The 13,684-nt window shown below is 39.9% G+C and overlaps 1 protein-coding gene across 1 annotated transcript in view; it reads left to right on the top strand.

The window, feature by feature from the left end:
- Positions 1 to 13,684, top strand: part of RAB21 (RAB21, member RAS oncogene family) — a 43,438-nt gene that overhangs the window by 14,001 nt on the left and 15,753 nt on the right. Inside the window, exons 3-4 of the mRNA XM_056130653.1 lie at positions 1,116 to 1,223; positions 7,495 to 7,558. Of these exons, the coding sequence (XP_055986628.1) occupies positions 1,116 to 1,223; positions 7,495 to 7,558 (172 nt within the window). The remainder of the gene's footprint in view (positions 1 to 1,115; positions 1,224 to 7,494; positions 7,559 to 13,684) is intronic.

Here is a 13,684-nt window from a genome sequence, read left to right as displayed (position 1 = left end):
AAGGAATATAAATGTGAATTTCTAGGTTTTTTTTAAAGTTAGCTGGAATTTGTTCCATATATACATAGACATATATTTTTGTGACCAAGTGAGCTTGGGACCAAACCTCTGGGCCTCAGACATACTGGGCAAATACTCTTTTACTGAGCTACATCTTCTGCCTCAACACTGCTTGTTACCCACTTAGGGTCTACTTCTCCTGGATTCTGTATTTTTATTTATTTATTTGTTTTTGCTTTTCGGGTCACACCCAGCAATGCACAGGGGTTACTCCTGGCTCATGCACTCAGGAATTACTCCTGGCGGTGCTCAGGGGACCATATGGGATGCTGGGAATCAAACCCAGGTCAGCCGTGTGCAAGGCAAACACCCTACTTGCTGTGCTGTTGCGCCAGCCCCTCCTGGGTTCTGTTTGAGGTCACTCCTTAGAGTGACTCTGAGACTCTGGTGATGGGGATCAAACCCGGACCTTCTGCACGCAAATCATTTGCTCAGACCTGTCTGTGGTACTCAACACATTTTTAAAAAATTATTGAAATCTAAAATCGGCCAAGAATTATATCCTGAATATAACTTATACTGAACATTGTTATTGTAACTTTTTGATCCAGAAAGATTCCACATCAGAGAAAGACTGGGGTGGTGGACAGTGTACATGTTTTTCTACATGTCTCTCTGTGTGGTCCAGTCTCCTGGAAGTGGCTAGTGGAAAGTAGGGGCTAGATAATGCATTGGTACCAGAGACTGGGTGATCATACTTTGTGCTCTTTTGTCTCCTCCCTCAGCAAGCAGTCTGATTTTAAGTCAGTGCCTATTATTGGGTTGGAGTGCTATCTTGGCCATTCTGACCCTCTGGCAACTGAACTATTGTTTCTTTGGGTTGGGAATATTGCTGAGGTGAACTAGAAGGGGAGAAGTAACATTAACAGCAAAGCATTAAATACTGGTTGTAATTTGAACATTTTTTTTTGTAGCCTATTTTGTTTCATTTAATGATGTTTGGAGTTAGTCATCTTCATGTCCCTACGTTACAATTAATAAGAAATTCATGGTAGTTGCAATCGCAGATGTTTTTTTTTTCCCCTTCTGATCCAATAACCTTTTGTTTTTTTTAGGATACTGCAGGTCAGGAGAGATTTCATGCATTGGGTCCAATTTACTACAGAGACTCAAATGGAGCTATTTTAGTCTATGATATAACAGATGAAGATTCTTTTCAGAAGGTATTCTATTTACTTTGGGTATATTATAGTATAGGAAAACGGTTCTAATTTTAGGTTTACATTAATAGGCATTTGTTTATTCATGTGATAATTCTTGGTTATATATGTAAAATATATAGTTTATGTAAATTAACCACTCAGCATATTTGATTCATATTAATAATATAAGTATTAGTAGTATTAACAGTTTATTGACCTGGCTTTCTCAATATTAGGAAAAGGAAATAATCTGGAATAAAGCTTCAGAAACGGGACTTTCCCCTTCTCTTTTAAAGAAAAATCACATGCATTTCTTCTTTTGAAGAATGGGGGCCCTACTAGCAATCCTTGGACAACTGGGCCTCCAATTCATCACAAGGGCCTACAGTTTTGATGCTGCTTGGGGGCCTTGCAGTGCCTGGGATACCTGACCACCACAGTAGTGCTGGGGAGCTTTGTGGCTGCATCTGGCTGTTCTCAAGGACCAGATGAGCCTGGAATCAAACCAGCTCAAGAGTATCCTCATGCACCTTGAGCATCTCCTGACCCCTTTCATATATTTCTTTGATTCACTTTACTCTCAACACTTGGATTCTTGGTTGTGAAGAGGAGAAAGAGCTATTAAGTTAAATTTACGCTCCTTTTCATCAAATATCCTGAAGAATATGATAAAATTTTTAAAGGATGGTCTACATAGTGTTTGTCCTAAACATTCTCTTTTTTTTTTTTTGTTAAATCCCCTCTTCAGATACATAGTATAAATATGGGATTTTTGGAGTTATTTAGGATAAAAGAATAAATTATTATATAATTCATATAATCCAGTAGTTTACTTGCTTGACTTTTCTTCTGTAAGTTCTTGGAATAAATCTCTTAAGGGTACATAACTAAAGAAGTTAATTTCCAAAATAGAAACTCTTTTAAATAGCTCTGATTAGGGGGTCAAAAGAAAGTCTGATGGTTGTAGTCAGCTGCCTTATTATGTTTTGATTTTTGATTTTGACCACAGTGCTTCACAATTACTCCCAGCTCTGTGTTTGGGGGTCATTCTTGGCAGGTGCTTAGCGTACTGTGCAGTGTCAGAAATAAAACTAGGGTATCCCACATGCAAAATCTGTGCTTATCACAGCCTGTTGGCTCTCTCTGCTCCTGGAATAAACTGATTTTTGACTGTGAAATCCATTGGGATTATTTTAAATTGTTATGTCTATTTTTAAAATAATCTTTAAAATGTCCCATTTCTTATATATTTTTTAAATTTTTTTTCTTTTGCTTTTTGGGAGGGCTGGAGTGATTGCACAGCAGGTAGGGCATTTGGCTTGCACGCGGCCAACCCAAGTTCGATTCCTCCGCCCCTCCTGGAGAGCCCGGCAAGCTACCGAGAGTATCTTGCCCGCACAGCAAAGCCTGGCAAGCTACCCATGATATATTCGATATGCCAAACACAGTAACAAGTCTCACAATGTTACTAGACCCGCTCGAGCACATCGATGAACAACGGGAGGACAGGACAGTGACAGTTGCTTTTTGGGTCACACACAGCGATGCATAGGGGTTAGTCCTGGCTCTGCACTCAGGAATTACCCCTGGCAGTGCTCGGGGGACCATATGGGATGCTGGGAATCGAACTTGGTTCGGCCCCATGCAAGGCAAATGCACTACCTGCTGTGCTATTGCTCCAGCCCCTAATTCTTATATCTTTTTTTTTTAATTTTTATTAGTGAGACACCATGAGGTACAGTTGTAGACTTACAAATTTTTGTGCTTGGGTTTCAATTTTACAATGATCAAATACCCATTCCTCCACCAGTGCCCATTTCCCACCACCAATTATCCCAGTATCCCTCCCACCCCCCATCACCCCCATCCCATCCTGCCTCTGTGGCAGGGCATTCCATCCTATCCCTCTCTTTCCGAGTCATTTCGCTTAACATGATACTTTCCATGTAGTACCACCTGTATGTAAATTTTATGACTTCCTCTTTTCTAACAGCTCATAGTACTCCATTGTGTAAATGTACCAAAGTTTCTTTAACCAGTCATCTGTTCTTGGGCACTCAGGTTTTTTCCAGATCCTGGCTATTGTAAAGAGTGCTGCAATGAACAAATAAGTGCAGATGTCAGTTCGACTATACTTTTTTTGCCTCTGGGATATATTCCCAGGAGTGGTATTGCTGGGTCAAATGGGAGCAGATGTGGTGAGAAAGGGACACTCCTTCACTGCTGGTGGGAATGCCAACTGGTTCAGCCCTTTTGGAAAACAGTATGGACAATTCTCAAAAAATTAGAAATATTTCTTATATCTTAAGGATGATACATGACTGTATCATCCTTAAGTGTTGTTTTTGTGGTGTCAGTGATTGAACCAAGGGACCTCAGATATGTGACTCATGCATTCTCCACTAAAATCACATTCTGCGTCCACAATCTATTATTTTGTTTCGTTTTGTTTTTGGCTTTTGGATCACACCTGGCAATGCTTAGGGGCTACTCCTGGCTCTGCACTCAGGAATTACTCCTGGCAGTGCTCAGGGGACCATATGTGATACTGGGAATCGAACCCGGATCAGCTGCTTGCAAGGCAAATGCCCTCCCCGCTGTACTGGCGCTTCGACCCCCCACAATCTGTTTTTAAAAGTATATGTCTCCATCATATTCAACAGTCATTATCCAATAATTGTTATTATTCAATAAGTATTTAAATGTAAAGTTAAAATAGACTATTCCTGGAAAATTTCTAAAATATCTCTGGAAAGAAATGTCTAAACATTGCAAATTTATGTTGTTTGAATTTTGTACTATATCCATGTTAGGTATGCTTATTAACTGTATAAAAAAAATTAGAAAAAAAAAAACTCATTGAATTTTTCCCCCCCCTCACCTGTTCTCCCCGCCCCGCTTTGATTTTTTTTTTTGCGTGGGCAGAGTGCTTGTTTCTGACTGTGCTCAGAGATCACTCCTGGTGGTGCTTGGGGAACCAAATGGAGTGCTTAAGATTGAACCTGCATCTTCCACATTCAAAGCAAGTGCCATTCCTGTGGTACTGACTCTTCTGCCCCTTGTTTTTTGTTGTTGTTTTCTTTCCATTTGTTTTTATAATTTAGCTGAGATGAGTTGTTTATGTGTTAGCCTTTGGATCAGTAGAAAGAAAACATTTTGGGGAGTACAACAGTAAAATGATAAACCATGATTTTTTTAAAAAAATTATTCATTTAATCAGCTCAGTGCTTAATTCACTCATTTATTTTTTTGTTTTGTTTTTGGAACACACCTGATTATGCTCAGAGGTTACTCCTGACCCCGTATGATGAGTCACTCTTACAGGTGCTCAGGGCACCATGTGGGATTCTGAGAATCAAACTTGGGTTGGCTGTGTGCAGTCTTACCACTGTACTATCGATTCAACCCCTATTCATTGTTTTTGAACAAAAGTAAGTGCATAGTAAATTTTTGTTTGTTTTGGGTTTGAGGCCACACCCTGTGGTGCTCAAGGCTGATCCTGATTGTGCACTCAAGGATCACTCATGGCAGGCTTAGGGACATATGGGGAGCCAGGGAATGAACTTAGATTGACTATGTGCAAGGCAAGCGCCCTGCCTACTGTACTATTGCTCCAACCTGTATCTTTAATATATAATTTTCCCCCTTCCCTAATTGTTGCTGCTATTTGGTTATGTGTGTTTGCGTTGCACTGGAGATGTCATACTCTTGTGCTGTCAGGATTACATTTGAGAATATGTGGTAGTGCCAGGTGTAAGGGTTAGACCCTTGGCCTCATGCTGCAAAGCAGGCACTCAAACACATAGCTCTCCCTGGATCCCTATGGTGATTTTTGGTTTGGGGCCACACCCAACTCTTCTGAGGGCTTATTTCTAGCTCTGCGCTCAGGGATCACTCCTGGCAGGGCTTGGGGGACCATATGTGGTGCTGGAGATAGGACCAGGTTGGCTTTTGTAAACCAAACACCTTAACCCCTGTACAGGCTCCTGCCCCTTACAATGACTTTTTTTTTTAGACTTTAAAAAAATAAAAAAACTTTTTGGTGCTATTTGCTATCTCTCTCTTTTTGAATTAAATAGAACTGGTTCAAGTGTTTTATTAAGTATAATGAGATATTTTCTTAATAAAATAATAAAATGCTATGTAGCTGTTAGGAAAAATGATCATGAAATTTGCTTATAAATGAACTGGTCAATGGTTGGAAGCTTGCCACAGGTGTGCAGGGGCTGGAGGGCAGTTAGGATAGAGATACTGCAACAAGGATAGTTAGAACTGATCACTATGGACAAGAACTGAACATTGAAGCAGGTAGAGGGATATGCATGATAACCTTTCAGTTAGAGAGAGGGATGGCAAAAGTGCCTGCCATAGAGGCAGGAAGTGGGAGGTTGGAACATGACAGGAGGGAAACTTTGGACATTGGTGGTGGAAAATGTACACTGGTGAAAGGATGGGCGTTGTGACATTACATGACTGAAACCCAATTAGGAACAACTTTGTAACTGTATATCTCACTGTGATTCAACTAAAAAATTAAAAAGGAACACTTGAAAATAATGCATAAGAATGTAATACAAGAATATATTTTATTTGCTAAATCACAGTCACGGTCCTCCCGTTGTTCATTGATTTGCTCGAGCGGGCCCAGTAACATCTCCATCGTGAGACTACTTGTTACTGAGTTTGGCATATCGAATACGTCACGGGGAGCTTGCCAGGCTTTGCCGTGCGGGCGAGATTCGCTCGGTAGCTTGCCAGGCTCCCCGAAAGGGGCGGAGGAATTGAACTCGGTTCAACCATGTTGGCTGCATGCAAGGCAAATGCCCTACCGCTGTGCTATTGCTCTAGCCCCGCTAAATAATTAAAGATAATAAAAATTATCTTTCGCTACATTTATTCACATTCACATTTGGTAACTAAAAATGATTTATTATTTCTAAATGATTTTGTGGGTTGATCAAACATCTCTGCTCAGTTTGGGGTTGTAGAGTTGCTCATACAGCTGCTGCATTTGAACTGGGAGTTTCACTGGCCTCACTTCCTCCTATCTCTGAGTACTTTTTAAACACACACTCTCATTATTCTATATTTCAGCATAAACTTTTTATTTGACAGCTGGATCTCAAGGATGTAGCTGCCAGGCTTTCTTCCTTTCTTTTCTTTGTTTCTATTCTTTCTTTTTACTACATCCGACTATGTTCAGGGGTTATTCCTGGCTTTGCACTCAGGAATCACTCCTGGATGTGCTTAGGAGACTGTCTGGGATGCCAGGAATTGAGCCTGGGTTGACCACATACAAGGCATGCACCCTAACCCGCTAAGCACCCTAACCCAGCCAAGCTTTCTTAAGGATTAATTCTGGAATTTTCTTAGCATTACTTTTGCCACATTCTCTTGGTTAAAGTAAGTTATAATGTTTGTTATGTAAAGTAAGTTACAATGCTTATAATGTTATAATACAAAAGAAGGTGAAATAGACTACCACTTAAAGGTATTGGCAGTGAATTTATCACCTTTGAATCAATGTGGAATAAATAGGATGTAGCCTCTGGAGAGGAATCTGATTTTGAAAATTTTCTTTTTGGGGGGGGCCTTAACTCTTGATACTCAATGGCTTACTCCTAGCTCAGTGTTCAGGGGTGACTCCTTAGGGATCCTACAGTGCTGGACAGAACCTGGGCCTTATGTATGAAGAACATGTTCTCAGCCCTTTACACTTTCAATCTGATTCAATAATGTTTGTTTTCTGGGGCCCCACTTGGTGCTCAGAACTTATTACTGGCTCTGTACTCAGGTATTATTCCTAGTGGGCCTGGAAAACCATATGAGACTCCAGAGCTGGACACTCCCCCATGGTGCTTGGTACTGTAATCTAGGTCAGACATTTTGCTGCTGGGTGACAACTGGGGCTGCCCCTGGCAGTTCATGGATGGGCTTAGGGTTCATGTGCTGGGGTTACAACTCAGACTCTCATACATGCTAAAGCATGTGCTCTGTCACTGAGCTATATCCCAACCCCTGAATATGTTTATTTTCTGATACAGTGTTTTGCTTAGATTTATGGAAGATTTATGAAAATTTGTAATAAAAGTTTCTTCTGTATATAAATGTATTCGTGTATGATTTTTATGTGCATTTTAATCCATTTTAAATGATCTTACAGTAAATTGTTTTACTAATAACTAAAATAGGAATTGTTAAACAAAATTGTAAATTTTTTGACAGTGTTGAATGTTGTAATGATAGTCATTGTAACAAGATTGATTTTAACATTTCTTTTTTGTATACACAGGTAAAAAACTGGGTGAAAGAATTACGGAAAATGTTGGGAAATGAAATCTGTTTATGTATAGTCGGTAAGCATCATTGCTTTTAAAAAATGTCGCTTGGTTCCTTGTTTATTAAAGAATAGCAAAACTTATTCTCATTTTAAAGTTATGTGAGGAAGGCTCGTGTATAACTCTTTTCTGTAGCACTTACCATGCATATATAAGGCCCTGGGGTCAATTTTATTTAGAAAAGTTCAGAAACTTTTATTTTCATTTTTTTTTAATTTCCAGGTTTTATTGGAAATAGGTTATTGGAAAGGAAAGGAAACTCTCCTGAATGGGAGGAAGTTGTTATAGGACTCAGTTCATCATTTTAAAATGAAATTAAAACCTGTAGTGACCGGCTCTACCAAGTGGTAGGCCACATGCCCAGCATGTGAGATTTCCCCTTGTATTGCATGCATACTTCAATACCCAGCATTGCCAGATAATTTTCTGAGTATGCTGGGTGTGGCTCCCACTGGGAAAAATCAGAGACCAGTTGCAGCTTGTGGTAGAGCATTTGCCCTGCATGTGTGAGACTCTGGGCTCTATTCTTTGCACAAGAGAAAAAAGGAAAGAAAATAATTTTAAAAAGCAAAGCCAGTAACTTAAGCTAGTGTTCTTGCCCTGTACATTAAGCTAATACATTTGACGGAGGAGGAGGGGGAACACACTGGGAAGTGCTCAGGGGTTCTTTCTGGTTTTGCTCAGGAGTGACCCCTTAGTGTGCTTGGGGACATATATGGTGCCAGGTACTTTGTGAGATGCAAACACCTTAACCCTTTACTATCTCTCTAGCCCCAATAGACGGATTTTTAAGTCTAGGTCAAATTTAATTTTAAGGGTGCAGGTTGTTTGTAATACTAATTAAGGTAAAGGAATAGACTTGTTTTGGATAGAGACCTCCTGGTAGTTGTTGGGATTTTGGGGGTTACACTCCTGTTAACTTGGTATTGCTGACCTAACTGCTCTGATTGATTGTGCTAGGGCCAGACAATGGGTGGGGGTGGGGTGTAATTACAGTGCTGGGAGTGTAATTCAGGTTTTGCGCTGAATAGTTTCAAGAGTCAGAGCACAAGACTTTGAAGCTATTTTCCTAATCTTGAAGATACACCTCTCTTCTTCATCCTTTTTCCTTTAGACTAGCTATTGGGCAATAAAGTATGCCAGACACTGACCTGTGCTTAGTAGATATTAATTATTTTGTACAATTCTGATAACCTGATGAGACCTTTATAGAAGTAGTATCTGTGGAGGTACTCCTCCCCTCTCTTCCTTCCCCTATTTCTTCTCCTTTCTTCCCCTTTTTCTTGTTTTAGTGCCACACCCAGCTCTGCTCAGGGACTATATGTTACGGGTTTTTAAAAACTTGAATTTACACTTTCATCTCATTACCACTAGATTAGTGTGTTTCATTTGAGAGTGCAAATCTGAGAGAAGAGGCCCAGGTGATGATTTGACCTGCTTTCTAGTCTAGATGCCCGATGTTAGGCTGGCTGGTATTGGTATTTCAGACCAGAGCAGAGGAGCAGAGTAAGAGACCAAACAGTAAGTTGGCCAAAGCTACTGCTAGTTGTTTGTGATGTTGATTTGGCTTTATTGATATATGGAATGTAGTTGGAATGCAAGTTGTCTATAGTGGATAAAAAAATGAAGATTGGATTATTTGGATTATGGTTCTCTCTCAAGAGAGAAAAATGACATGTATTAAGAAAGTTAAAGACTCAGGAACTTTATATTTGACCATGATTGCAAAATGTGTTACTTGACCACACTTTAAAAAAAAAAAATTAAAAGAAGCTGAATGGGTAGTACATCAGGTAGAGAGCCCTTGCCTTTTCTGACCTGGGTTTGATCTCTGGCCCGCCAGAAGTGATCCGTTAGTGTATTGCCAGGAGTAAGTCCTGAGCACTGCTTTTCTGCGCCACATCTCCACAATACTGACATCCCAGTTAGAAGTATAGACCATTAGAGGGGAAAGTAGCATGGAAGCCCACTAAGCTCAATAAGTGAAAATAACACAACAAGGTTCAGCTTGCAACAAACAGCTCAGTAAGTCCTCAGACAGTGACTTTACAGCATTGTGAGATGCAACAATTTTCACAATTTTTCCTTAAATACTTTTTGGTAATTCCATTTACCATTTTGTTGTAGCAAGCAATATAAAATAATTTATTTTGTGCAGGATTGGAGGTTGAATGGGAAACTGGGGGCAGTGATGTAGGGAATGTCACACTTGTGGTTGGATTGGTGCTGGAACATTGAATGCCTCAAACAGCTGTATTATGAACAATGTTGTGAACCACAGTGTTTAAATAAAGTTAAAAAAACAAAAAAACAAAAACAGGGGACCAGAGAAATAGTATAGCAGGTAAGGCACTTGCCTTGCATATGGCTGACCTGAGTTTGATACCTAGCGTCTCATATGGTCTCCTGAGCCTTCCAGGAGTGATTCCTGAATGCAGAGACAGGAGTAACCCCTGAGCAGTGCCAGGTGTGCCTCCCTCTCCCCAAAAAGACAATAAAAAACCCTAAGTAAAAAAAAAAAAAGAGAGAGAGACCTTAAACTTTAAGCATGTGAGTTTAACAAACTATATTTCTACAGTTAGAAAACAAACTATATTTCTACAGTTATAAAATAATTCATATTATTGAAAAGCTTTGTGGATATTGAATCTGATAGTTTACTACTTCAAGTAAAGCCCAGTATTCCTTAATTTATTATGTTTATTAATGATATAAAGTTTAATCTTTTCTGTTGGCAGTTATGACTAAAAATTTGGTTGGAATTCAGAGTTCGACTACTTTTGAGAACTTATTTAGCACAAAACCAATATGTCTGTGTAACCAATACTTCAGAGGCCCAACTGTGCTTTCTCATCCCAGTTCTTATAGTGGCCTCTCCTCACCATCCTTGATCCCCATATGCTAGCTTCTCATTTTTCTGTATGGGCTAAGTGTTTGTGTGTGTGTGGTGTGTGTGTGTGTTGGGGGAGGGAGAGAGTTGGGGACCACACCCAGTGGTGCTCAGAGGCTATTCTTTTTTTTATTTTATTTTTATAAAGTTGTTCACAATGATTTACATTTAGTAGTACAACACAAATCCCCCACCATTACACCTTCCCAACACCATTATTTGCAATTTTCCCAGCCATCAGAGACTACTCTTGGTTTGATACTACACTCTCAGCTGTGGTCAGCGGGGACTGTGTGGTGCTGGGATTGAAACCAATATGCATAGTATATACACCAGCCCTTTGAACTATCTTTATCCATTGATTTTAAAAGAAATACATTTTATTTTTATAAAGTTGTTCACAATAGTTCATGACAGATAATATTCAAACTCCAATTCCACCACCATGCACCTTCCCACCACCATAAGAGGAAAGTGTGTGAAGATTGTTGTATTTCGTTCTGGAGCCATTTAAGCCCTTGAATAAGAGATTACAAGCATGTATGTTAAACCCAAAAAATGTGTGCTACTTTTGGTATATCAGTGTGCTGGAGTATAAGAGGTCGCACAACTGTAAATCCGGCCAAGTGCTCCAGGACATTCTGTATTGCTCTCTTCCTGGTCGTTGATGAGATTAAACGGCACAGGGGTCAGGGATCAGTTTGTGGGTATGACTGCTAATCTACTGGAAAACTGGGGAACTGGGGGAAGGAGGCCCAGTCCTGTCCTGAGCGAGCTTGGAGATCTCAGTCATAGGTCCCAAATATCTGGGTTTTTCTGCAGATTCCTTCATAGGTGAGGCTTGTCCAAGCCTGTGGAGAGTGGCCTCCTTGATATTGTTTGGATATTTGTTTCTGTTTGGTGGGGGGGGAGGGGTCACAGTCAATGATGCTCATGGCTTATTCCTCATTCTATGCTCAGGGATCACTCCTGGCAGGGTTTGGTGGACTGTATGTGGTGCCAGGGATTGAACCTGGGTCAACTGTGTGTAAGACATGTGCCTTTCGTGCTGTTCTGTCTCTTCGGCCCTAGTTTCAGATTTTCTATAGATGAAGTCATAATGACCAAAGGTGTGGCTCTCTAGTTGTGTGCATTCCTCACAGGGGTAAAACCCTAATTCCATCACCAGCATTGTAAAAAATTGAAAAAGAAGATGGGTCCAGAAGATGGCACAGGGGAATCATGCTTTGCATTTCATAGATGCCTCTTTGATCCCTCGTACTGCATGCTCTTGCAGGAGTGACCCCTATCATTCCGGAAAGGGTAGTCCCCAGGTACTGCTGGGTGTCTCCTCACGCAAATCAAACCAAACAAACCACACAAACAAAAAAGAAAATCCTCTCGTATGGACTCTTTTTTTTCTTCTTCTTTTGGGGCCATATCTGGCAGTGCTCGGGTTACTCCTGGCAGTGCTTTAGGGTGCATATGTAATGCCAGGAATCGAACCCAGGTTGGCCACATGCCTGCAAACACCCTACCCACTGTGCTATTGCTCCAGCCCCTAGTTGGACTTTTATGTCTGGTTTCTTGGCTTTGCAAGATTACTCTATGCTCTTTTTTATTTTTTGCAGGGGACACACCCAGCAGTACTCAGGGCTTATTCCGGGCTCTGCACTCAGGGATCAGTTATGGCAGGTCCAGAGGACTAGATGGGATGCCAGGAATTGTACCTGAGATGGCTTCATGTCTTGTCTTTCTGGCCCTCTATGCTCCTATATATGATTGTAATTTTGTTCTCTTTGCTGTTTAATACTAAACTGCGTGGATATTGTACCCTTTTGCTATTGTGGACATTTGCATTAATTTATTTTTGCCTACTTTTGTTCTGTCCTCTTTAGTAATTCGGTGTTTATTCGATCCTCTGCTTTATTACTAGCGTCAAAATAACACCTCACAGAATTTGGGTGAAGAGAAATGATTTGGTAAACACTTCTAATAGATAAGGCATTTGATATATTTATTCCTTTTTCTTTACTAATTCCTTTAATAAAACAATCTTCTAATCATTTAAAGTACCTTGGATAGCTCACCTAATGTCTTTTGCTCTCTAGTTCTTTGTGTTTCTTTTAGCTGGATTTTCAGGCATTTTCCTCATTCTCTTTGTATTTTCCTAGTTTTATTTTAGTAAAGCATTTTGTTTACTACATTTGAAATGAACTTCATAACTCAGATTTTGTTGAACCTTGGCTTTGTGATTTTTGTTTTGTTTTTGGGTCATGCTTCTTTGTGCTCAGAGCTCCTGACTCTGCATTCAGGGATCACACCTGGTGTGGCGCAGGGGACCATCTAAGATGCTGGCAATTGAACCAGGTCAGCTGCATGCAAAGCAAGCCGTACCCATTATACTCTCTCTTCAGCTCCAAGCTTTGGTATAATTATATAATTTATTCTGTTTTATCTAAATCCTTATATTGTCCTCCTAGGACTGCTCAAAGTTCCGTAGTTTTCAGTAACCCTGTCACCTCAGTATCTCTTTCACATAGATTATAGTTAACAAAGATTCAAAATCCTTTTTATTTTCTTTTTTTACTAATTATTTTGCTGTTTTGGGCCACACTTCGGAGTACTTGAGATTACTCCTTCCATGGTAAAGGGAATTATTGCTGGCAGTGCTTTGGGAGGCCAATGTTTATCAGATTGACCTGGGATTTCTTCATGTGAAGCATATACTCCAGTCCTTTGAACTATCTCCCTGGTTTATTAAATCCTTTTGATAAATAAGTAATACCTTTTTATCAAGTTTTCCCCATCTTTTCTTATGCAGTTAGTTTTATTTAACCCTGAATGTTGGAATTTCATATCATCACATGTTTCTGAATCTTTGATAGTCTACTAGATTTTTCATGTTTAAGTTAGGTACTAAAACTTCTACTTCCTTATCTAAGTCACTGGTGATACTTAGCAGTAATAAGGAATCAAATTTCACTGGTGAAGACTTTTCTCTCTATTCTCCACTCCTCTTTAAATTCCATTTAATCCACTGATCAGCACCTTTGACTGTTGCTGCTTTACTTAATAGTCTTTTGCCTCTAGTCTGTTTTTGATGTTTTTATATGTCAAATTAGTATTTATTATTAATAATGGTTTCCACTGAGTGCCAATTTCGTTTCTAAGAACTACATATTATTTTGGGCTGGAGTGATAGCACAGCGGTAGGGCATTTGCCTTGCACGCGACTGGCCCAGCAGAGCCCAGTTCGATTCTTCCACACCTCT

This window comes from Sorex fumeus, unplaced genomic scaffold, assembly GCF_029834395.1.
Source record: "Sorex fumeus unplaced genomic scaffold, SorFum_2.1 ptg000081l, whole genome shotgun sequence".
In the NCBI taxonomy this organism is placed as follows: Eukaryota; Metazoa; Chordata; class Mammalia; order Eulipotyphla; family Soricidae; genus Sorex; species Sorex fumeus.
This window is presented reverse-complemented; position numbering and strand designations above follow the sequence as displayed.